Source organism: Squalius cephalus (genome assembly GCF_949319135.1).
Source record: "Squalius cephalus genome assembly, chromosome: 16".
Taxonomy (NCBI): domain Eukaryota; kingdom Metazoa; phylum Chordata; class Actinopteri; order Cypriniformes; family Leuciscidae; genus Squalius; species Squalius cephalus.
In genome coordinates, this window is record NC_137137.1 from 21,761,790 (window position 1) to 21,785,072 (window position 23,283).

Genomic DNA, 23,283 nt, shown 5'->3' on the forward strand with positions numbered 1-23,283 from the left:
CTGTTATTAATACTTGGTTTATTTGAAGAAAATAAAATAAAATAAATGTTTACAGACGTTTTGAGTTAATAACAAAAAGGCAGCAGTTGTTTTAGTACAGAAGAAAAAGTACACGTGACCTACACAACACATGGCCAGAGTTCATAGTCTTCACACAATTATATAAGTAACGTAAAGATATAGGCTGCTCAATTTACAAATCACTTACAGTATAAAATGAAAACGGTTTCGTATATTATCAGAAATGTTAATGTTATTTCACACATGAGCCATGTCCTATTAGTTGTATACAATAAAATATCAGAACATCTGATCACTGCATGGTTACAAGATGCATTTAAGACCTACACAACTACCACAAAGTTGTGCATGAGGGGTTTTAGATCTCTTCATTATCATCACTCCAATCTTCGTAAGCTTCTTCTTCTCTGACAGCACTCAGGGAACAGCTCAGGATTGATCTCCTAACCTCTTGTTTTTCGGCTGTTGTGGAAGGGAAGAGAAACACAGAATACGGTGTGCTCACAAACTTGTCATATTAAATCCCTTGTCTACTCAAATATCACAAACTATAAGAAAATAACACTCTTATATTATAATATTGGATTTATAGTACTTCCAGAGATGTATAGTTTGCCATCTGCCACTCTTTTCCAAAAGAAATTAATATACTGGTGTTAAAAAAGTAATGAATTACTAGCTACTAATTACATATTCAACAGAGTAATTAGATTACTGTACTTATTACTCTCTTTAGAAAGTATTGCATTAGTTATTACTAATTACTTTCTAAATCCCATATCAACCATTACCAGTTCAACAATACAAGGATAGACATGAAACTGCTCTTTTAATTCATTCAAATAAATAATAGAAAATTGCATAAATTATTCTTGAACTTACCAAAGAATTACATTAAGGAGCTTACATTAATTGAATTAAACTGAATATACTTTATTGCATCATTTCTGGGAAATTTGACTTGGACTTCCATAACACGGCCAGAACACAACATTTGGACTTTTACATAACACAGTAACATACCAACAGACAAAGTAAGGAAATAAACCTAAATTATAATAAAAAAACCTACAGTATACCAATCTAATCTTAGTTTTGGAATTCTCTATTCCATAATTTAACCTCAGTTTTATAATTATTTGATTTACACATCAAAATCCTAAATCATCTCCCTAAGGGTAGTAAAATTCTCATGTAAAACTTGTGTCATCAGCAGCAATTTTGTTTAGCTTGTTTTAAAATAGATACCATGTACAACTCATGTATTCACCAATCATACATTTTAACATAGAAATTCAATGTTGATGTTAAATCCACTACTGTTTTATATAGAATTGTTCTATAGTCTATAAAGTATTTAATGCAATTACTGTAATTAAATAACAGAAAAGAGTAAATTAAGAGTAATCCCTTACTTTACTTTTTCAAGGGGAAAATAATTAAATTACTTAGTAATGATAAGCAGTGACATCTCTTCTCTGATGATGTTTATTGGCATGAGGGCGGGACAACCTGTCACTCACATCACATGACATCACAGCAATAGCAAACTACAACCACATGGACAAAACCAAGTCTCGCCCTACTGTACATTTCTTGTTCTAGAAGCCATTTAACTCAGATTTGTCACAATAAGGAAGAAAAGACTATCAAGTTCCATTTCATGTGGACTTTCATGTTATTAATCTACAGCAAAAGTACAGTGCTCCTAATACACATGGTATGAAATTTAATTGCTGTCTGATAATGGATTGGATCTTTATGTCGAGATCACAAGAAAACACGAAAAAATAATTACACGTTGCCTCTTAGGGCTCCTGTAGGCTCTAATGCAGGGTTCCTCAAACTCGGTCCTGGAGGGCCACTGTCCTGCACAGTTTAGCTCCAACCCTGATCAAACACACCTGAGCTGTACCCTGCTCTAATGTAACTTAGCAAGAACTTACCATCTGTTTTGCAGTCCAGCAGCATTCTGTCCAGCTGTTGTCTATTGTACTTAACTAGAAACTTCTGACATGTTCTAATCGTTCCTGTGGAGGAGATCAAGAAGGACATGGATGGCAGTAAGAAATACATGCAAAGACATTGTGGGGAGTTGGCTTTCATCTAGACTTCTAAACTTGGACCAGTACCTCCAACATGTAAACAGTTGAAGAAGCACGGCACCCTCTGGCCTCTGTTCTCAAGGCAGGTGATGAAAGTAAGGGCAGACCAGATGAGTTGATAATGCCCTTTCCTGCAGCGTATGAGGACCACTCCGGTGTGGGCATTCAGGTATTTCACTAAAGAACATTTGAAAAGATTTTACCTTTCTGTAACGAGACGTTAGGCTGAGCTAAGTAAATGCAATGTCGCTAAATGAGTTAAAGTAACGGTAATGTAAAACAAGATGATCAGTCGGATCACTTCTATACGTTGAGCACAACATGAAAACAAGACCAGTGTTTACCCATCACCCCTATGTTGAAGTGCGCTGATCCGTAGTCCCCGTGTGCTCGGTTCACGGCTGCTCGGACTGTGTGGTAAATGGCTTTATCCTCCAACAGTGGCAGACTGCTCCGTTCAGAGAAGCAAACCTCGCATAGCAAATACCTGCACACAGTCCAAAGAATAACGAAAGGTCGGGATTGTTTAGAAGTTCAAAACTTACCAAAGTGCAAAATATCAGTTTTTGAATTTGTTTGCTTCTTCATTACCTCGATTTAAATCTGACCATATTTCCAACACGTGCATAACTGGCTTTGAAAACAATGCACTTTGCTTCCGGGTTGCTTTTGGCCAATAATATTCCACGTTGGTCAAAATGGGCGGGGTGACAGTTTGACATCAGTAACACAATAATCATAACGTTAGTGGCAGACCGTTCTTCTGAAGATCACTACAGTTAAAACAGAAATAATATTAGAGGTTTTTAGTAGTTTTTTAGGTTATTGATTTAGGTTAGTTGCCAGTTCGTCGTCCTGTTATCTTAAAGGGATAGTTCACCCAAAAATGAAATTTTTGTCTTTATTACTTACTGACCCTCAAGTTGTTCCAAACTCGTATGAGTTTCTTTCTTCTAATGAACACAACAGAAGATGTTTTAAAGAATGACTTCCTAGTATTTTTATTTTTTCCCTATTGGAGTCAATGGGTGCCATCAACTTTGGTTACCAACATTTAAAAAAATATATATCTTCTTTTGTGTTCAACAGAAGAAAGAAACTCATACATGTTTGAAACAGCTTGAGGGTGAGTAAGTAAAAAAAATGTAAATAACATTTCTGGAGAGAAAGTTTAGGCCTATACAAAAACCAGGCTGATATTTGAAAGCAGTTCTTAATCATATTCATTAATGCACATATGCTGACATTTTATTCATGTACATTAAATTTCCCATTTATTGTATTTATTGACGTTTTATTTAGCCTATTTGAATTTGTATTATTGTTTATTAAAGTTGATTATTTTTTTCTGAAAGAGAATAGATAGCCTATGCTTTTCTTATCAACACTTTACGGTTACACTTTATTTTAAGGTGACTGTGTTACAGTGTAATTTTACATTTAAGTACTGAGTAAAAATAATTAACTAGATGTAGTACTCTATAGGATGAGGGTTTGGTTTAGGGTTAGTTGCATGCAATTATGCATTATTTATAGTTATTGTACAGTAACTACATGTAACGTGTTACCAGAAAACTGTAAAATAAAGTGTTAACCACTTTACATAAGGTAGCATTTGTTAACATCAGTTTATGAAAAATGGCCTAGGCCTCTAGCATTTATCAATCTTTGTTAATTACAACATTTACCAACAGATTATAAAAATCAAAAGTCGTATCTATTAATAGGCTATTATTTAATGGACCTAAATGAACATGAAATAACAATGAACAGTTGCATTTTCATTAGCTAACTATTTTTAATAACTTAACGAAGATTAATAAACATTGAAACGAATGTATTGTTCGTTAGTTAATACATTGTAGTTAAAGAACCATAAGCACTTCTAACATGTCTGGTACATTTAAAAACACTTTACTCACCATATTTTAAGCACACGAGATGTTCCCGTCATAATTGTAATATCATTATTAACTGAAAGAGGGCGCTAGACAACAGCCAAAAATTAACCTGACGGTTGCTTTACGTTGCCCATTATTTGTCACTGAAAATATAAACTATATAATACTAACATTAATAATATCGATACGATTATTATTAATAAGAACAACATGAAACATAAAAATGAGAGGTTTTGTATCTAGCATCAACCACGAAGGCAACTTACGCATAACTTTTTATTATAGAAATATAATTATAGTGGTCATCGGTGACTTTTAAATGTCCTTGGAGATTTACAAATACGCTCAAAACACAAATGTCCTTGTGGCACAGAAGTGGTGCCAGTGGTTCCCCTCCTTGCACTGGCACAGACCGCGTGTCCGAGATGGGGATGATGATGATGATGATGATGATGGTGGTGGGTGTGTGCGCGCGTTTATCACAGATCTGCGCGGAGCAAAGCTCGAGCTCGAACTGCTGCTTATACTGAAGTTGCGCGTCACAACATACACAACCCTGCATGGCACCGACCTGTAATCATGGAGCCGTAAACCTGTGTTCTAGCGGATCTAGGCTCATAATTCCAGGCTGAGGATACAGGTGCTTTCAGAGACGCCAAATCATATCATCAGGTGGAAGGTGTGCATTAAAAAAAGGACTTGGGTTAGTTAATGAAAAATGTTGATCTACGCAAGTATTTTAACATATATGCTTCTTTTGGCCAGAGATGCAAGAGCTATGAATAAGGTAAGAGGCGTTTCATTTCGTTTTATTTTGAACAACAAATAGCTACTTTTTACGCACAGATTACGCACAGCTTGCAAAACACGTTTTTGCAATAAACATGATTATTAGTGTATGATCTCGTTTCGATTACTTGACAAGTGCATTTATCATCTGATTACTAGATTCGTTTGTCTTTAATATTGGCATGCCATTCGTTTGTTGCGCATGGTGTTTTTGGCAGAGTTGAAGACTGGACATCAAACCTCCAGCCAAATTATGAAGAGCAGACAGTATTTTCTTGATTTTGCAATAGTGCTGGATCATGGGAGTGCCTGTATTTGTAGCATTCGTGAGATTTTGAAATGGTAGTTCATCTGGGGATTGTGAAATAACGTGTCCTAATCAGCGTTAATGAAACGTGAAATTCCATGAGGTCAAATGCATAATGTTAATCTGACTTAATAAAGGATTCTGAAGGAACATGAAATCTGTATTAAGTCATTATACATACCGTTCAAAAGTTTGAGGTCAGTAAGTTTTATATAGGCCTATATAATAATATTTCACAATATTTCTGTTTTACTGTATTTTTTATCAAATAAATGCAGCCTTTGTGAGCATAAGAGAAAAACATTTGAAAAAATCTTACCAACCCTAAACTGTTGAACAGTAGGCCTATATTATATTATATTATATTATATTATATTATATTATATTATATTATATTATATTATATTATGCCCCGGTTTCATAGATGAGGCTTAAATCTAGCCCCAGACTAAAATGCATATTTGATCTTTTTTAACTGAAAGCAACTTTCACTGATCTTAAATCTTTAATGTCAGTTGCCATTGTTTTTTTCTCAAGATGCACACCATTAATGTTTTTTTTCTTTTCTTTCTAAGGCACGTTTATAAAAGCTTTCTTAAATGCCCTAATTGAACTAAGGTCTAATCCTGGCTTAATCTAAGCTCTTTCTGTGAAACCGGGCCTATGTGTTTAATAATCGTTCTGGTGACAGTTCCAGACACCAGTCCTTGAATTTGATTGGCCAAGCGGCTTTCCAGGAATGCTGATGTTAAGTTCAAAGGCATTGGGATTTGCATCACTCGACTTGTCCGTGTTCACGGCGTTCCAGATCAGACTATGCAAGTGGTGCAACTGGGCAGAAAAGCCCATATGGGAGAAGGGAGGTTTTCACAGTCAGTTTCACAGACAGAACATTCAGTATAACTCAAACAACACTTAACAAATATGCTTTCTCACACAATCTCCCCTCCCAAAGCGGCATACAGGCAACATATTTTGGCACATATGCCTTGGCCTAAATGACTCCTGGCACTGCCAGAACATTCCAGTCTTTAATCCTTGAGATGGCATGGCAATATGATTTAATTGGCATTTTAGACCCCTGACCTTACTCTAAATCCAGTCCAGGCCTTTTAGGCTAAAACTGTGAGAACTGACCACAATGCAGCTTGCTTTGATAGTTTTAATGCACAGTGCACCTGCAAAACACCACACTGAGTTGTAAAGTAGCCGAAGTCCCTGTCAAAGCTCCCTAATGTATTTATTTTGCTCTGTTTGTCCCTGTTTTAGACTCAGATGAATCAGTTTATCAAACCTCAGCTGTGTTAACAGTGCAACTGAGGCTGCGATTACAACCAGAGACAGATGTCCCTCAATAACGTTTTTGGACAGACAGCACAGCCGTCATTTCCTCTGAAAACCATGACATTTGTTTTAAAACTGACCCTGATAGGGTGTGTGAGTGTGTTTTGGGCTTGGTGCCTAGTATGGTAATTGGAGTCGAGTTCTGCTGGGGTTAAAAACAATATATGTCTGCTTACACAGCTGTAGCACTTAAGAACAGCCCTGTCGGTCCCACAGAAACATGCCCTACCCTCTTATGACTGGGTGTGAGTGTGTGTGTGTGTGTGTGTGTGTGTGTGTGTGTGTGTGTGTGTGTGTGTGTGTGAGAGAGAGGTCTTGACTCATTGTAAATGATAGTCACCAACTCAGTAACCCTAACTAATCGTGTTATGTTGCGAAAAATTTTTAAAACGTCTTTGTCGTTGGTTAAATGTGTGAAAAGGTGAGGAGGTTAAAACAGCATTGGCAGCAGGGCTGTGATAACAAAAACCTGTTATGTGGGATAATTAGCAGAAAATTTTGTAAAAACCACAAATCTGCGTGTTAAAAAAAGCTCAAACTGAAGAGCCAAGAGAATGTGTTTGTTCTTTAGACATTTATGTCGCCTAGAGGGTTGATGAACTTTTTTTGCATTTTCAAGAACATGTTTGATGGAATAACTTATTTGGTGAAAAAAAAAAAAAAAAAAAATCAAGCAAAAAGTGTAATTCATTCTAAGTGTCTAACTGTCTAAGTGTTGTTATTGTTAACTAAAACTAGGCTATTCAAATTAATTTGCAGTAATTAAAATAAACCTGAAATGAAATATAATGAAAGTTGTTAAAAATAAAAGCTATTTAAATGTTAATAAATGCTATCTATCTATCTATCTATCTATCTATCTATCTATCTATCTATCTATCTATCTATCTATCTATCTATCTATCTATCTATCTATCTATCTATCTATCTATCTATCTAATATATACATTTTTATGTATTTAAAATAAATTATTAAATACAGACAAAAAAAGCATCATGTCATTTATAATAAAAACAAGGTTTGTAGTCACTAGAGTAGATTTGTCATGGCAGTGATTTCAAATATTTTTTTAATTTAAATACATGCTATTTAACATTAAACATAAAATATACTATCATTAGCACATTATGGCAAAAAATGAAGACAAAGATGGAGGGATGAAGAATTATAGGGTTGATGCTAAAACAGAAGAAAAAGTCTATCGGTTGTAGTTTCTTGGGACATATACCTCACACAATGCCAATCAAAGACTCAAGCAGTTCCTGTTTATGAAACTGTCGTAACACTTCTACCACAAGATTTAAACTAGGAGTAACCGGGAACATCTGTGTCCCATTTAATGCGTCACATCTTTTACCGAGCCGTCACGGTAATGATGGCCATCATAGCTGAAGGGCTGTCATATTTTTATCCGGACCAGACACTGAGCCTCAGAACGCTGCAACAATGCCAATATTCTTTTATATAGACCTTTATATAAGAGTTGATCTTTGACCTCGGTGTGTTTAGTGAATGAACAGGAAATACACTGGTTGTGTGGTGAGCAAGATCTGGACCTTTGGTGGCCCTTCTGTTGGCAGCTACTGACCATCCAGCACTATTATAACTCATGGTCTGCCACAGCAGATGATGTTTGGTTAATGTTTATTTGCCTGCATGAATCTGGGCTATTTGCAGCATATTTGCGTAAAACATTTGGGTTTCTCGACATTCATTTTCAAGTGCTTTCTGCACTCTCTGTTAAATCAACAAACGATTGTAGTTTTTTGATGTTCGCTTTGAACAGATGGGGTTTGGAAGTAAAAACTCTTTAAAGACAGACATACAAGGTTGTTGATCGATGATATTTGCTTCTGTTGAAGCTGTCAGTCTGCATTATTTCAACTTATTTTTTTTGAAAATTCATGGTGAAAAACTGCATTACCCATGATGCTCTACAGAAAATTCCACCAATCAGAGAGCCACCACGAGCAAAATGCGCTAGATGTAATCAATATTTTTAAATTAACAGTTTCATATTTCTCCATCGTTTTTTTTTTTTAATTCAGTTATGTTGTACGCAATGCTTCATGGGATTGTAGTTCTTTCCTAAAGCCGTTGAATACACAGTCTTGTACCTTTGTATTTTTGTCTGGTTTTCAAATACTTTTTTGCTTCAAATCAAAGTTTGTAGTGTTGTGATTCTCCTCAGCTGATTTTATTGGTTCATGGCTTATAATACTTTAATAAAGACTTTTTAACCCTATGGGAGTAATGAATGGAAAAAATACTTCCGGAACCAGCGCCGCTGAAATAGTGGGCGGGCACTGTTGCACTCTATAGAACAGATAGTTCTGACTCTAAATTCTGATTGGATAAGCCGTGTTCAAAGCCAATGCTCATTCTATTTTAATGCGGCAAGTTGCCTGGAAACCATAAACAGCATACACACTACATAAACAGCATTAGAATAATGAACCATGGGTGTGTCTCAATTGGTTCCAGGCAGTCAGAAGTTCGCTGAAACATTGCTCCATTCAAATTTCCTCAATGCACTTTAAAAACTAGTGATCATGCTCAGATGCATGATAAACAAAAGTCATACAAATCAAATCATAACAAATCAAATAGGAAGTGTTATAGCATTGTTGATACTAATTAACTGATGTTTTAATGCACAAATTACGTAATCGTTTTGAAAACTGAGTCATCAGTGCCCCAATGATTAATGTATAAAACCTTTCTGGTGCCTGAATTCATGTTCATACCAAACATCACTCATTTGATCTCAAGAGGCCGAGTAGCATTGACGCTTGAGACTACGGTCTTTAGGCCACGTTCACACCGCAAGTCTTAATGCTCAATTCAGATTTTTTGCTCAGATCCGATTTTTTGATTGGCTGTTCACATTACCTTTTAAAATGTGACCTATATCTGATTGCAGTGTGAACTGTTTGAGGTTTCAAACTAACCCGCATGCGCAAAAGAACAATAACAATGACATCAGAATGATGCAGCACGCGGTTGCACTAAAGTTCGGGAGGTTATGGAGGAAGTAAGCATATTCGCATTTATTTCAAAATGTTTGTGTAATGGAAGCCGTAACATTAATGAGCAGGTGCTGAGGAGAAGAACGAAGAGAAAGAGTTCGAAAACTTTTTTTTTTTTGGCGAGTTTATGGCTGCAAATTCACTACAGAGGTCTGTGTGGATGCGTAGACGAAGCCAGGAGTGGTGGGAATGTAATGTGAATAAATAGTTTCACTGAGATGCTGTTCTCCTGTGTCCCCGTTCTTCCATTTCGTGTGCAATTTTTTCAAAAACGGAGCGGTTATGGTAGGATCCTTCTAGTTTAGCTTGAATTGAAGTATCTCCCCATATACTAATTAGGTCTAACACCTCACTCTCCCTCCATTGACTCGCTCCATCGCTGTTCTCCATATCTAGTCAAGTTTTTAATGTTAGGCTACTGTCTGTTGTGTCTAGGGCTTCGCCGGCGCATAATTGTGACAAATGTCGACGTAGATTGACGTAAAAGTCGCATCAAATCCGCCTTGGTTGTTCACACTGCAGCCGCATTGAAAAAAATCTGATCTGGGTCTGATTCAGGACCACATATGTATGTGGTCTAAATCTGATTTGAAAAAATCAGATCTGGGCTAGATTTGAGTGTTCACACTACCTCTGAAGAAGTCTGACCTGGTCACTTGACCCCAAAAAAATCAGATTTGGGCCACTTTTGCCTGCAGTGTGAACGGGGCCTTAGTGTCCTTGTTAGCGCGCCTGCCTTCCATGCTGGAGACGCCGGTTTGAGTCCCAAATTACGCCCTCTGAGCAGGGCAAGTAGGACTGGAGGGGTCACGTGGAGATATATCATATATTACTTGGCAAAAGAGCTGGTTATGCTGGTTACACTTTATTGAACCATTGGTGGTTTTTATTAAATTGGTACACTTCATATGCACTTCATATGGTCTTGTGTACTTATAATGGACGCTGTATGCATGTATCCGTTAAGTCCACAAGACCATGAGTATCCTATATGTCATTTTGGGTTTCAGAAGGGTGTGAAAACCCTTTGTGACCGTTATTCGCACTCGATGCTCAGAGAAAGATCTTAGGGTTCCATTTGGGACCGGGCCAATGCTGTTGCTGTCACAAAGAAGAGCAAAACAACTTTGCCTCATGTCTAAGAACACCTGGGGCCCTATCTTGCACCCAGCGCAATTGACTTTGTACACCGACTCATGTATCATTCCTATTTTGCACCCGACGTACAGCGGACTTTTCCCTCGACAGACGCACATCAGTGAATTAGGGAATGAACTTGCGCTCCCGGGGGCGGTTCAGCGAAAAGAGGAGGCGTGTTCTGGCGCAAACGTTCCCTGGTGCTATTTTGCAGGTTTAGAAAACAATTCCGCCACAGACCATGAAAAACCTAGTCTAAAGTCAGTGGCGCGTTATTCAGATGCTATTTTAAGGGTGCATGCTTGGCCATAATGTAGCATGTGCACAACGCGCATACACTTTGCTTCTCTCATCTACACAGACAGCAGCAGTTCCCATTTTTGCAAACCATACATAATTACAAGGAAAAATATTCCACACGAGGGGAATCATTGTGGTGTCCATGAGGATGTGAAAAAATCATAAATCTAGCTTACACATTTACCCAAATTATTACACGCCTGTTTAACCGAAGCTAATTTGGGTGGGTTTCTCCATCCCCATACAGTGTCACTTCTCTGTGTTTTACGGCCCTGACGAGAACGTCGGTCTCCTCGGCTGTGAACCGCTCCTGGCGTGCGCCTGGCAAATCCACCGTTGTAATAGCAATCCGCCATTGAACAAGCACGCCTGCTCTTAAAGGGAATTACATTTAAAGTTAATATATTTTATAATATACGTATACATCTTTACAAATGTCCAATTACAAAGATATTTAAAAACATGACATTTCAACAGATATTACATTAAAATCTATATTAGTTTACCATAAATGCTTATTAGTTTACTATAATGTCAGTACATTCATTAGTACACTTTTACTAAAGACAATGGAAGAAATTATGAAGTTAATTATGAAATTGAAGTACTACTCAAAAACACTTAAGTTCAACTAGTTGCATTTAATATAAATGTAAACTATAATACATTTTTATTTAATTGCAATTAAGGGTCGGAAAAACATTACGTTCCGTTTGTATAAAGTATATTCTTTTATTGTCATAAAAAGTACTCTTTTTAAAAGGACGCTAAAGTGTATTTCTTTTCACAGGGGGACACAAACATGCAATGATTACATGTACTAAAACCTTAAAAGAATGAAAAAATCGTGAAAATACTGATATCATTATCATGCATCATTTGATGTGCAAACAAAAAAAGCTTGCGTTATAATTCGCATTGAATGAAATCACCGTATCTGAGATGCAGTCTGATTCTGTTCAGCGTGAACCATCTGTTTGACTTCCTCAGCCAGAACGTCTCGCATCTCTTGGCTGTGCTGAGAGCATGAAGAGTTTGAGGTTCAGAGAGAGCTGTGACACATAAACACACTCATCTGGAATGTAGCTGTGTGTCCCCAAAATCAACAAGTGCTCACTAAGCTAGTTTGGGGCTAATTGACACGTCTGTCCTAATGGCATGTGTGTGTCTGTGTGTGTCCTGTTGGAATGGAGTGATGGAGAGGTCTGTGTCTTCAGATCTAGATTCATTATTTTGTCAAGTGTCTTCAAGGCTGTGATAACCGCAGTTGATTCAAGTAATACAATACTTCTGCACTGATATGTTTTGCTTGGATATGTTACGACATTGATTTATTATCAGTCGTTGTCAGTCTTTTGTGACCCCGGGAACGCCACCCAGACTCTCAACTAACACGGGATTAGATTGTCTTGGTATGCTAATGTTGACTCTTTTGCCATGTCCTTGATTCATCAGGTCATCGTATTGACAGAAAGATGTCAAGATACGCCATATAGAAAAGAAAGATTTAAATTTCATGACAGAAGCAACCAATTCATCCAACAATGATAGAATATTTTAGATCTACAATATTCACCAGACCAGAATATAACCTTTTTTAGCCACAGATAAATTATATTAGTATACTATATATTTTTTCATGATAGGATGGATGGATGTATGTATGTATGTAACAGTGAAGACGATTTATGTTTCAAATAAATGCTATTCTTTTGAACTTTCTCTATTAAATTCTATAAACGAATCATGATAAAAATCATGGTTTCCACAAAAATATTAAGCAGCACAACTGTTTTCAACATTGATAATCATTTTAAAAATATATATATATTGAGCAGCAAATCAGCATATTAGAATAATTTCTGAAGACACTGAAGGATGATGCGGAAGTTTTTATTATTATAATTTTTTTATGTTATTATTTGTTTAGCAGAATAATGAAGGCACACTTGATATGAACCGTGACCCTGGTGCGCATCAAAGAAATGTATCTTTGAAATTTCAGAATGCTCTAGACAGTTCCACGTGTTTTTTTAAGTGTGGGATCATCTTGAATTCTAGCCATAAACTTGCTTTATTGTTGTTTCAAAGCACTAGATTAAAGGGAGAAGATGAGCCGGCCATTGACAACACCTCATTGAAGCAGAGATCAGACTCATAACCTGAACTACTTCACCAGGCATGGGGTTATTAGGTTAAGAGGCCTTTTCAGGAAAGCGGCCAATGTTGACAACTGCTCCTGCCAAGTATTTTTGGAAAAACAACTATCTTATCTCAGGACAGCAGCCCATTCCCTGTTTGGTCAGACTGAGGTACACTGGTACAGTTAGACCAAATGTCAGTGTAGCAGGTTTAGATAACAAATGTGTTTGTTTGCATGACCTGGAACTGTTGGAATGCTGTTTGTTTAATTGATTAGACCTAAAATTGTGTGGTAAAGACCCCGTTTTAATGTGCACTAGTGGTTCATTTATATGGAAGTAAAATAATGACAAATATCTTTAAAAAAAAAAAGTGTGTGAAATTTTCTATTGAAATACAGCTTAAATGTATAACCATGCTGAATTTCGCAAAACAAGTCTTATTAGAGCAGTAATTATTATGTTTCTAGCATGTTATATGTTTCGACAATGCAAGAGGCAAGCACTCTGTAAAGTCTCCTCCAGCACATCCCAAAGACTTTCAATGAATTTAAGCCTGGACTCTATTAAAGCTTGTTTCCTCCACAGAACAAAAAATAAAAAAGGTTATTGCTTTTCATCTCACAATTCTGACTTTTTTTCTCACAATTGTGAGTTTACATCTTGCAATTCTGACTTTTTTTCTCACAATTGTGAGTTTACATCTTGCAATTCTGACTTTTTATTTCAGAATTGCGTGATATTAAGTCTCAATTGCGTGTTATAAAGTGAAAATTGTGAGATATAAACTCGCAATTCTGATGAAAAAAGTCAGTATTTTTTTCCTTAGAATTGGACTTTTATATCTCACAATTCTGAGAAAATATGTGAAAATTGCGTTTTTTTGTTTTTTTTTGTAAGAATTGCGAGATATAAACTCCCCATTGCGAAAAAAAGTCAGAATTTAAAAAAGTCAGTTTATTTCTCGCAATTGTCAGTTTATAACACGCAATTTTGTTTATATCTCACAATTCTGACTTTATAACATGCGATTGTGAGTTCATATCTCACAATTCTGACTTTATAACATGCAATTGCGATTTATATCACGCAATTCTGACTTTATATCTCGCAATTCTGAGAAGTAAAGTCAGAATTGCGAGATGTAAACTCACAATTGTGAGATAAAAAGTCGCAATTATCTTTTAAAATGTTTTATTCTGTGGCGAAAATAAGTTTCCATAGGATTCAGAGGTCCCAATTCATGTGTGAAAATTATTCTTCATGCTCCCTCCCAAACATTCTTTCACAACTGATGAATCTTGACATTGTGATCCGGAAATATGGCTTTGATGTGTCTTCCTACATTAAGAAATGAAAAGCTACACACTCCTTCAATTATGGGTAGAAGAACTTTTGTCAAACAAATAACATGCTAGAAACATAATAATCACTGTAGTAATGATCCAATAGACTCTATTTAATCCTTTTTTTTTTTTTTTTTTTTTTTTGGCTGGGCAGTGTATAATACATATGTGTATGTATTAGAGGGTGTTTGGGAAGCTATAGAGCCTACAAAGAACTGAGTATGCCTTGATGCCTGATGCACACACCAAAATGACCATAACACATTCTTTCATTCCAGTTAACAAGGGCTCTTATTGTCAAAGCCCACTAGGCCTTATAGACACTACGTGTGTGTGTGTGTGTGTGTGAGTATGTTTGCAAGCGTTGCTGGACTTTTCACCTAATTAACTCGTTTAGCCATTCTGGTCATTTCAACAGAGGATAAAATGTGTTTTTAAGAAGTTGGGCAAATTACTGTCAGATTAAATCGTTTTAATATCCCCTATCAGTCTGAGCTTACACAAAAGAACAGCAAAGCTTTATTAAATCCTTCCACTTCAAGCTGACAGCTCAGTTTCTGCGTGGCACCCTGTGTGCATTATTGTGTGGTTGTCATGGAACTACATGATTAAAGTCTCCACAAGGACTTGGACTTTAAGCCTTGTTAATATAAGAGTTTTGATCTGTCAGTCCAGGTAATTAAATGGCAACTACAAATGCATTTTAAGTCTATATGGGATTCCCTGCCCATAATATGAATAATTTACTTTAAATTGTAATAACTACATTTAACCATCTGGCAGACTTTTTTTTCTGGTTCTGATGTAAATGATTATTTAAAGGGGTGACGAACTGAGAAATCTAATTTTCCTTGAGCTTTTGACATGTAAGAGCTCATCATACTATAAGAATATCCTGTAAGTTTCAGAACTGAAAACTTCCTTGTTAGTCCAATAAAAGCTTTTATTGACACCAAGCACAGCGAACGACAGGTTTTTCAAAGTGGGGATCTATGACGTCAAAGGGTATCAAACACCACCTCCGCAGAAGAAGATCAACGCCTACTTCAACACTGCCCGCCCACCGATTCGCGCATTACGTGAAACTCATTATAATATGCAAAACTGTTATCCAATCATAGCAGTGGGCGTTTACTTCCAAGTCTTCAATGCGGCACGCCCATAAAAATCGATCGTTTCAGGAGCTAGGCTCAAAACCAGGGTAGAAAATAGCCTATTACTTATTCATTTTGATGTTTTTGAATGTAAAAACCAAGCGAACGTCATAAGTTGACCTCAGACAACAATATAAAAAAAATTTAAAAGCCAGTTCATGACCCTTTTAAAGATATAAATTTAATTTATTGAATATTAGCATGGACAAACGGCCATATACAGTCTACTTACGCCTAAAGCGCAACTTACGCAACTTATTACTTCAGAAGTATCGTAGTGCATCATGGCATAGCATAAATATCATCAGTACGTCGCATTACTCACATAAGTTGTGCTTTAGACTAAAGTTGAATCCGTATGTTCGTTTGGCCGGAAGCTAGTTATTTGACTTTATAAAGTTTTAAATATGAATATTTTTCTTACACAAACTCATGGCTTTGCTTCAGAAGGCTTTATTAACCCCCCGGAGCCGTGTGGAGTTATTTTATGATGGATGGATGCACTTTTTTGAGCTTCAATCTGATGGTTACAATGGTTGCAATCCACTGCCATTATAAAGCTCGGAAGCATCAGGGTGTTTATTAATATAACTCCGATTGTATTCGTCTGAGAGAAGAAAGTCATATACACCTAGGATGGCTTGAGGGTGAGTAAATCATGGGGTAATTTTCATTTCAAAGTGAACTACTCCTTTAAGGCGCGGCTCCTTTAAGGCTTGTCAGTAAATGGCCACTGTTATGATTGGCTAACGTCTTTAGCCAATGTCTTGGCTAAAAAATATCCATATAAAACCCTTATTTACAGCAAAGCATTACAAAATTGTTTCCTTGTTCACAATGTAGCTGCTGTCAGATCCAATACAATTGGCTACTTTATCTGTCAACAGTTTCTTTGCAAACATATACACCTCATATACATATAATATATACATATATTATCCTTCTAGGCGATCCCTGACACCATTAAAAGTAAACTATCCACTTGTTCATGACGCTGGTATATCCTTCTGAAGTCTTTACAGAAATGAGCAAATGAACTGTTTGAACAGGGGCGCGTCAAAGCGAATGTTCCCTTACGCTTCCATTTACTCTTCCAACTGTCGTGCGCGTGCCGTTGAGTGTCAGAAACTGAACATGCATCTGTATACTGTATCCGGTGTAGACAACGTCAGTGATTATAATGGGTTCTATCCGCTTTTGACGCAACGTGACACTCTTGCTCTAGAGGAAGTCATATGCAAATGTGTCACACTATATGTAAACAAACCATTTTTGGAGCGTGATTAAATAAATGCTTTGTTTATAATGAGGAGGATGTTTTAAGCTATACAACTTGCAGTATATATTCTAATGGTATAAAGACCTCTTATATGTCAAAAGATCAAGACAAATTTGATTTCTCATCTCAATCATGACCCCTTTAATAAACATTTGATTTTAATTGTAAAATAAAGGCAGCTTGGGGTAAAAGTCCCCAAAGAACCTAGTAATACAGTTTATTATTACAGGTTGGTATAGAGGTGATATATGGCCACAAAATTTGTCCTCATATGATATAGCATTTTTATGTATTTATTTATTAATTTATTTTCATTTTAATTCATAAGTAGTATTTAAATACTCACTTTTCAAAACCTCTCAAGTAGTTATTCTTTCTTTCAGTGTTTTTTGTGGCATTTTTTCTCCAAGCTTTTGTCTCAAAAATGTATGTTATAGGATTCTCATGAGATGAAATGTTTAAATTACCTAAAAAAAAAAAACCTTTAGACATTGCACATGATGACCTCATGGATCAGGACAATGTTACAGCACATAACAACAAACAGGTGTTTAGGTCTGTGGTGTCTTTTGTTGCTATTTATTGTTTTGAGAGAGAAAAAACCCCAAGAGTTCCATTTACCCCGCTGAGCCTTTGGACCCATTATACCCGACTACGTGGCAGTTGCGAGATCAGACAAATGGATGTCTCAAAGACAGAGCGGATCTTTTATAATAAAGAATTTCGGAAAGGCTGAAATCTTTCACTGTCTGTAAGCAGTTCCATATGTGCTATGGCTGGGCATTTATAGAGACCTCTAAATCTCAGTACAGATAGAGGACAGGCCTGAGCTCTTTGGGCAAACAGTCAGAGAGCAAAAGGGCCAAGATGGAGGCGGAGCCTGATGTCAATCAAATACAGTAGGGTTTTTATATAGGGTCATACTGTCTTTACATATTAAGGCCAACCAGAAAGGAACGTTTCTGATGCGCTGATGTACTAAAGATGTCATTGAGACTATAGTGATCTTAAAGAGATAGTTCTTAAAGAGATAATTCTGTCATCATTTACTCACCCTTATGTTGTTCCAAACCAATTTTGGACCCCATTGACTTTCACTGTACACACTTAAACAGTTAAAACATTCTTCAGAAAATCACCTTTTGTGTTCCGAAGAAAAAAGAAAGCCATACAGGTTTGGAACAACCGGGAACTTGGAACTTAAAGAGAAAGTTCACTCAAAAATGATAATTCTGTCATCATTTTCTCACCCTTATGTTGTTCCAATCCAATTTTGGACCCCATTGACTTCCACTGTATACACATACACAGTTGAAACATTCTTCAGAAAATCACTGTTTGTGTTCCACAGAAGAAAGAAAGCCATAGAGGTTTGAAACAGGGTGAGTAAAAAATTCATGTTTGGGTGGACTGTCCCTTTAAGACAAAGCAGAGCTTCTGTCAATCAGTAGAGTAGAGTGTTAGGCCACCTAATTCATATTCATGAGCCAAGGAAATAAGGTTTTGTAACTTTTCAGATCATTCCTACAACCCTTTCTTCAGTACATACTCAACAGCAGCAGGTTGTTTTGGCAGCCTGAGAAAAAAACCAGCACATCTGCGCATCATTTACTTCTTCTTTCTTAATTGTATGCCGTCATTGCGCTTTTGTCCGTTCTGTGGTTGCTTCCCCTGTGGCTTGACATATTCCTTTCGCTTTTACTGCTACTGTTCATGAGGTTGGATTTATTAGTGCTGTCGGCGTCAGGCAGGTATAACAGAGGCAAAAAGCTCCTCATCTTTTTGAAGTGCATGTGGTAGACGTCTCAGAGAGCACAGCACCATATATGGACAACCTCCATATTCAACAACACCTGGCTTTCATGATGCTTCATATCATTCCAATTATTGCTTTATGGCACTAATACATACTCTGTAAATGATATTCACATGTATCTCACTGGATGTCATGCAAGGCTGTTATTGAGAAATGAGAGAAGTTCTGTCAGACTGTGAGGTGCTGCAGGATGTGGTTTAAAAACAAGTTGTTTATGGGAGAAGGTGCAAATCCACTCAGGTCCCATCACTGTGCTGAATTTATGGGAATCTAAAGCCCCAGGCCGTCTTCAAAGCCAGTGCCATGGTAAAAGCTATAGCGCTAACTCACAACAGATGTGTGCGTGAGAGAGAAAATAGTCGTTTTCTGTATCTTCTCCAGAGTTAGTAGTCTTGATTCATAAAAAGTAGATAGATTTTTAAGTTTTGTGTAACTTGGAACTTCAGATAAGACTTTAAACGTATAGGCTATAAATGGCACAGATCCATCAAGTAAAAGTATGTGTTTATGAAGGTCTGGTAGGGAGTTGAAATTGTGGGCAAGTGTTATAGGGCCTGGTAAAGTTTTACTGCAGTGGGTTCCTCACAGGCCAGAGTGTAACGGCTGATCACTTCCAGAGCGCCAGGGTTCAAGCCGACAGACAAAGTCTGTTACGGTGAATTAAAGTGCAGAAAGACTTGAATCTAATGATTGAAGAGGGACGTGAAAGGGTTAAACTTGTTTTGTTCACAATTGCATCACGTCATTCTGCTAACTCTTGAAGGATTTATGTTGATCTTCATGTTTAGGCTGGATATGATAATAATTATTCCTTTTTTTTTTTTACACATAATTCCAAAAAAATCATATAAATGTTTACACCATATTATATGAATATAACAGTCATTCAAAAACAAGATAATGTGACAGATAAAATGTTTATAATGTTACAAAAGATTTCTATTTCAAATAAATGTTTTTCTTTTGAACTTTCTATTTATCAAGAATCCGTTATTTATTTATTAAGCAGCACAACTTGAATTGATAATAATAAGAAATGTTTCTTAAGCAGCATATCATAGAATGATTTCTGAAGGATCATGTGACACTGAAGACTGGAGTAATGATGCTGAAAATTAAGATTTGCCATCACTGTGAAAATATATTCAAATGGAAAACAGTTATTTTAAATTGTAATAATATTTCACAATATTACTGTAGCCTTGGTAACATAAGAGACTTCTTTCAAAAACATTAACAACCCTAAACCTTTGAACGGAATTATAATAAGTTCTATTGTAAAGGTGTTTTGTATTTTTTCTTTGATGTTTGACTTTCTCACATTGTCTATCTCTGTCAGATTTTTGGTGAGCCGGAGCCGGTCCGGATGATATCTGAGGGATCAGACTGCCGCTGTAAGTGTGTGATGCGGCCGCTGAGTATTGAGGCGTGCACGAGGCTCAAAGACGGAAGCTTGCGAGTGGATGATTTTTACACTGTGGAGACGGTGAGCTCAGGCTCTGACTGTAAATGTTCTTGCACGGCTCCTCCATCCTCACTCAACCCTTGTGAGAATGAATGGAGAACAGAAAAACTCAGGAAACAAGCTCCTGAACTACTCAAGGTAAAAAAAAATTGCAAAAATAAGATTTTGATGTGACTTGATTTTTCATTCTAATCTAAACAAAAAATTTATTTTAAAAGAATGTTCCAGTTACATGGCATTTTTAGTTAAGTTGCACCATAGCCACCAAACTGAAGTACATTTTTAAAAGAACTGAAATGGGGATTTGGATCATACCACCTCAACAAATCTGTTAAATTTATATTCACTCAGTTATGAACCAAAAAGTAATGTTTAAGACACTATTTATTTAGACACATTTTAGTAACAGCATAGCAAAAAAAAAGGCAAAATAAAATAAATTTAAATAAAAGAAGCTCACATATTTAGTTTGACTTCCTGAGGGCGGTCAGCAACTTTTTATGAAGGTTAACTTCTTTTTATTTATCCTTTTTATTTCCATGCGAGGCCATAATTTGGCTTTTTTTTTTCTTTCTTTTTTTTTATGCTCTGGCCATAATGGCCTAATGTTTAAGCCTTACTTTGATTTTGTTTTTAAAATATTCAGGCCTTAATTTGGCTTTTTTTTAAGATATCATTGCCTTAATTTAACATTTTTTAATATTTTCAAACCTTAATTTAGCATCTTTTAAGATTTTCAGACCTTAATGTGGCATTTTTAAGATGTTCAGACCTTAATGTGGCATTTTTTGTAGATGTCCAGACATTAATTTGGTATTTTAAAAAGATTTTCATGCCTCGATTTGGCGTTTTCAAGATGTTCAGACCTTAATTTGGTATTTTTGATGATGTTCAGACCTTAATTTGGCATTTTTGAAGATGTTCAGACCTTAATTTGGTATTTTTTAAAAGATTTTCAGACCTTAATTTGGCATTTTTGAAGATGTTATGCCTCAATTTGGCGTTTTCAAGATGTTCAGACCTTAATTTGGTATTTTTTAAAATCTGTTCAGACCTTAATTTGGCATTTTTGAAGATGTTCATACCTCAATTTGGCGTTTTCAAGATGTTCAGACCTTAATTTGGTATTTTTTAAAAGATGTTCAGACCTTAATTTGGCATTTTTGAAGATGTTCATGCCTCAATTTGGTGTTTTCAAGATGTTCAGACCTTAATTTGGCATTTTTGAAGATGTTCATACCTCAATTTGGCCTTTTCAAGATGTTCTGACCTTAATTTGGTATTTTTGAAGATGTTCAGACCTTAATTTGGTATTTTTAAAAAGATGTTCAGACCTTAATTTGGCATTTTTGAAGATGTTCAGCCCTTAATTTGGTATTTTTAAAAAGATGTTCATGCCTCAATTTGGCGTTTTCAAGATGTTCAGACCTTAATTTGGCATTTTTGAAGATGTTCAGACCTTAATTTGGCATTTTTGAAGATGTTCAGACCTTAATTTGGTATTTTTAAAAAGATGTTCAGACCTTAATTTGGCATTTTTGAAGATGTTCAGCCCTTAATTTGGTATTTTTAAAAAGATGTTCATGCCTCAATTTGGCGTTTTCAAGATGTTCAGACCTTAATTTGGCATTTTTGAAGATGGTCAGGCCTTAATTTGGCATTTTTGAAGATGTTCAGCCCTTAATTTGGTATTTTCAAAAGATGTTCAGGCCTTAATTTGGCATTTTTTAAAGATGTTTAGGCCTTCATTTCGTATTTTTAAAAGATGTTCAGGCCTTAATTGGGCATTTTTAAAAGATATTCAGACATTAATCTGTCATTTTTTTTTAAGATGTTTAGGCCTTAATTTGGTATTTTATAAAGCAGTTCAGGCCTTAATTTGACATTTTTTAGATACTTAGGCCTGAATTTGTACCATATTCATCAAGAGGTGCCAAACGCAAAATAACCTCTCTACTGGGAGTCAAAAAAAATGTGTTAATGGAAAGCATGGCACAGATGCTGTTGGTTACAACAGAAAATAATATTGACCCCTCAACTGGTAAAAATAACAAAAAAACACATGGACAGAATTAGTTTTTTTTTCCCTAACTGAAAGTCAAATGGTTTTATGTGGTAATCAGCAGCATGATGCAGATGCTGTCCACAGTGCTCAAAAGAGCAGTGTCCAAGAGCCATGCCGATATGGTTTCATATTAAATATTATATTGGCTTAAACATTCTTTATTATCCTGTTTGTGTTTAGCTCCATTCCATGGTGGATCTGCTAGAAGGAACATTGTACAGTATGGATCTAATGAAGGTCCATGCCTACATGAACAAGGTTGTGTCTCAGATGAACACATTAGAAGAGGTAACCATCAGATTGTATATGAAAGATTCAAGCTTCAAGGAAATTGCCATAAGTATGACACTGTTTTGATGATCTCTTCATAGACCATAAAGACAAACCTTACCAGGGAAAATGACTTTGTGAGAGACAGTGTAGTGAATCTGTCTAATCAGCTAAAGCGCTACGAGAACTACTCTGACATCATGGTGAGCATCAAGAAAGAGATCTCCAGCCTGGGACTGCAGCTGTTGCAGAAAGATGCAGCCTCTGACAGTAAAGCACAGGTAAAACACATGGCCCTATCATACAATGTGGCGCCAGGCCCAGCGCAAGTGTTTTTTTGCTTGTTTCAGCCTGACGCAGTTATCATTTTCAGCTGGCGCATTGCTATTTTGAGGCAACTGAAATAGATTGCGCCATTTACCAACTGAAACCTGAAGTCAATGGCGCAATATTTTTATGTTAGCGTGTTGGTAATATGTGCCTATAGGCGGGTCCAGAATGCGCGTACACTTTGTCCCGTAGATGGTCTGCTTGTGCGCTTTAACCCCGCACATCAGCAGTTCCGTTTCCTCGCTAGAGAAGCATTCAGTTTTTCCACTTGAAAATTCCGTCATGTAAATAGCGAATCCGCCATGGTGCGAGAACAACTGGCTTTTAAAGGGAATGGGAAATGAGACTCTGATTGGTTTATTGTATGTTACACTTAAAGCACACCCATTACTCATTAAGAGAATAGGGACAACCCTTTTAAATCATGCGCCGGGTGTTTTCCCGTCGTTAAACTAGCAAAAGTGGATTCGGACACGCCCTAAG

At 36.4% G+C, this 23,283-nt stretch overlaps 2 protein-coding genes across 3 annotated transcripts in view; one reads left to right on the forward strand and one right to left on the reverse strand.

The window, feature by feature from the left end:
* On the reverse strand, positions 1-4,543 carry pop5 (POP5 homolog, ribonuclease P/MRP subunit). Of its 2 annotated transcripts, XM_079896966.1 has the most exons (6): positions 4,049-4,543; positions 2,718-2,899; positions 2,471-2,613; positions 2,154-2,303; positions 1,968-2,051; positions 1-483 (listed from the first exon to the last, which is right to left on the reverse strand). In XM_079896966.1, exons 2-6 carry the CDS (start codon positions 2,864-2,866, stop codon positions 380-382), a joined length of 630 nt encoding a protein of 209 aa, XP_079753092.1. In that variant the 5' UTR covers positions 2,867-2,899; positions 4,049-4,543; the 3' UTR covers positions 1-379. The 2 variants fall into 2 exon arrangements, with proteins under 2 accessions (XP_079753092.1, XP_079753091.1); XM_079896965.1 differs by lacking the exon at positions 4,049-4,543 and having other exon boundaries at positions 2,718-2,819.
* Positions 4,467-23,283, forward strand: part of olfml2a (olfactomedin-like 2A) — a 24,570-nt gene continuing 5,753 nt past the window's right edge. Inside the window, exons 1-4 of the mRNA XM_079896964.1 lie at positions 4,467-4,814; positions 20,010-20,273; positions 22,381-22,488; positions 22,572-22,751. Of these exons, the coding sequence (XP_079753090.1) occupies positions 4,746-4,814; positions 20,010-20,273; positions 22,381-22,488; positions 22,572-22,751 (621 nt within the window). The 5' untranslated portion in view covers positions 4,467-4,745. The remainder of the gene's footprint in view (positions 4,815-20,009; positions 20,274-22,380; positions 22,489-22,571; positions 22,752-23,283) is intronic.

Bases quoted from the DNA above. Each gene is read 5' to 3' on its own strand.
- pop5 (XM_079896966.1), bottom strand. From the start codon at position 2,866: ATGATTATTGTGTTACTGATGTCAAACTGTCACCCCGCCCATTTTGAC. The intron at 2,304-2,470 runs GTAAACACTGGT...AATGTTCTTTAG, and splicing joins CTTCAACATAGGGGTGATGG to TGAAATACCTGAATGCCCAC. The intron at 484-1,967 runs GTAAGTTCTTGC...CTTCCACAACAG, and splicing joins GCTGGACTGCAAAACAGATG to CCGAAAAACAAGAGGTTAGG.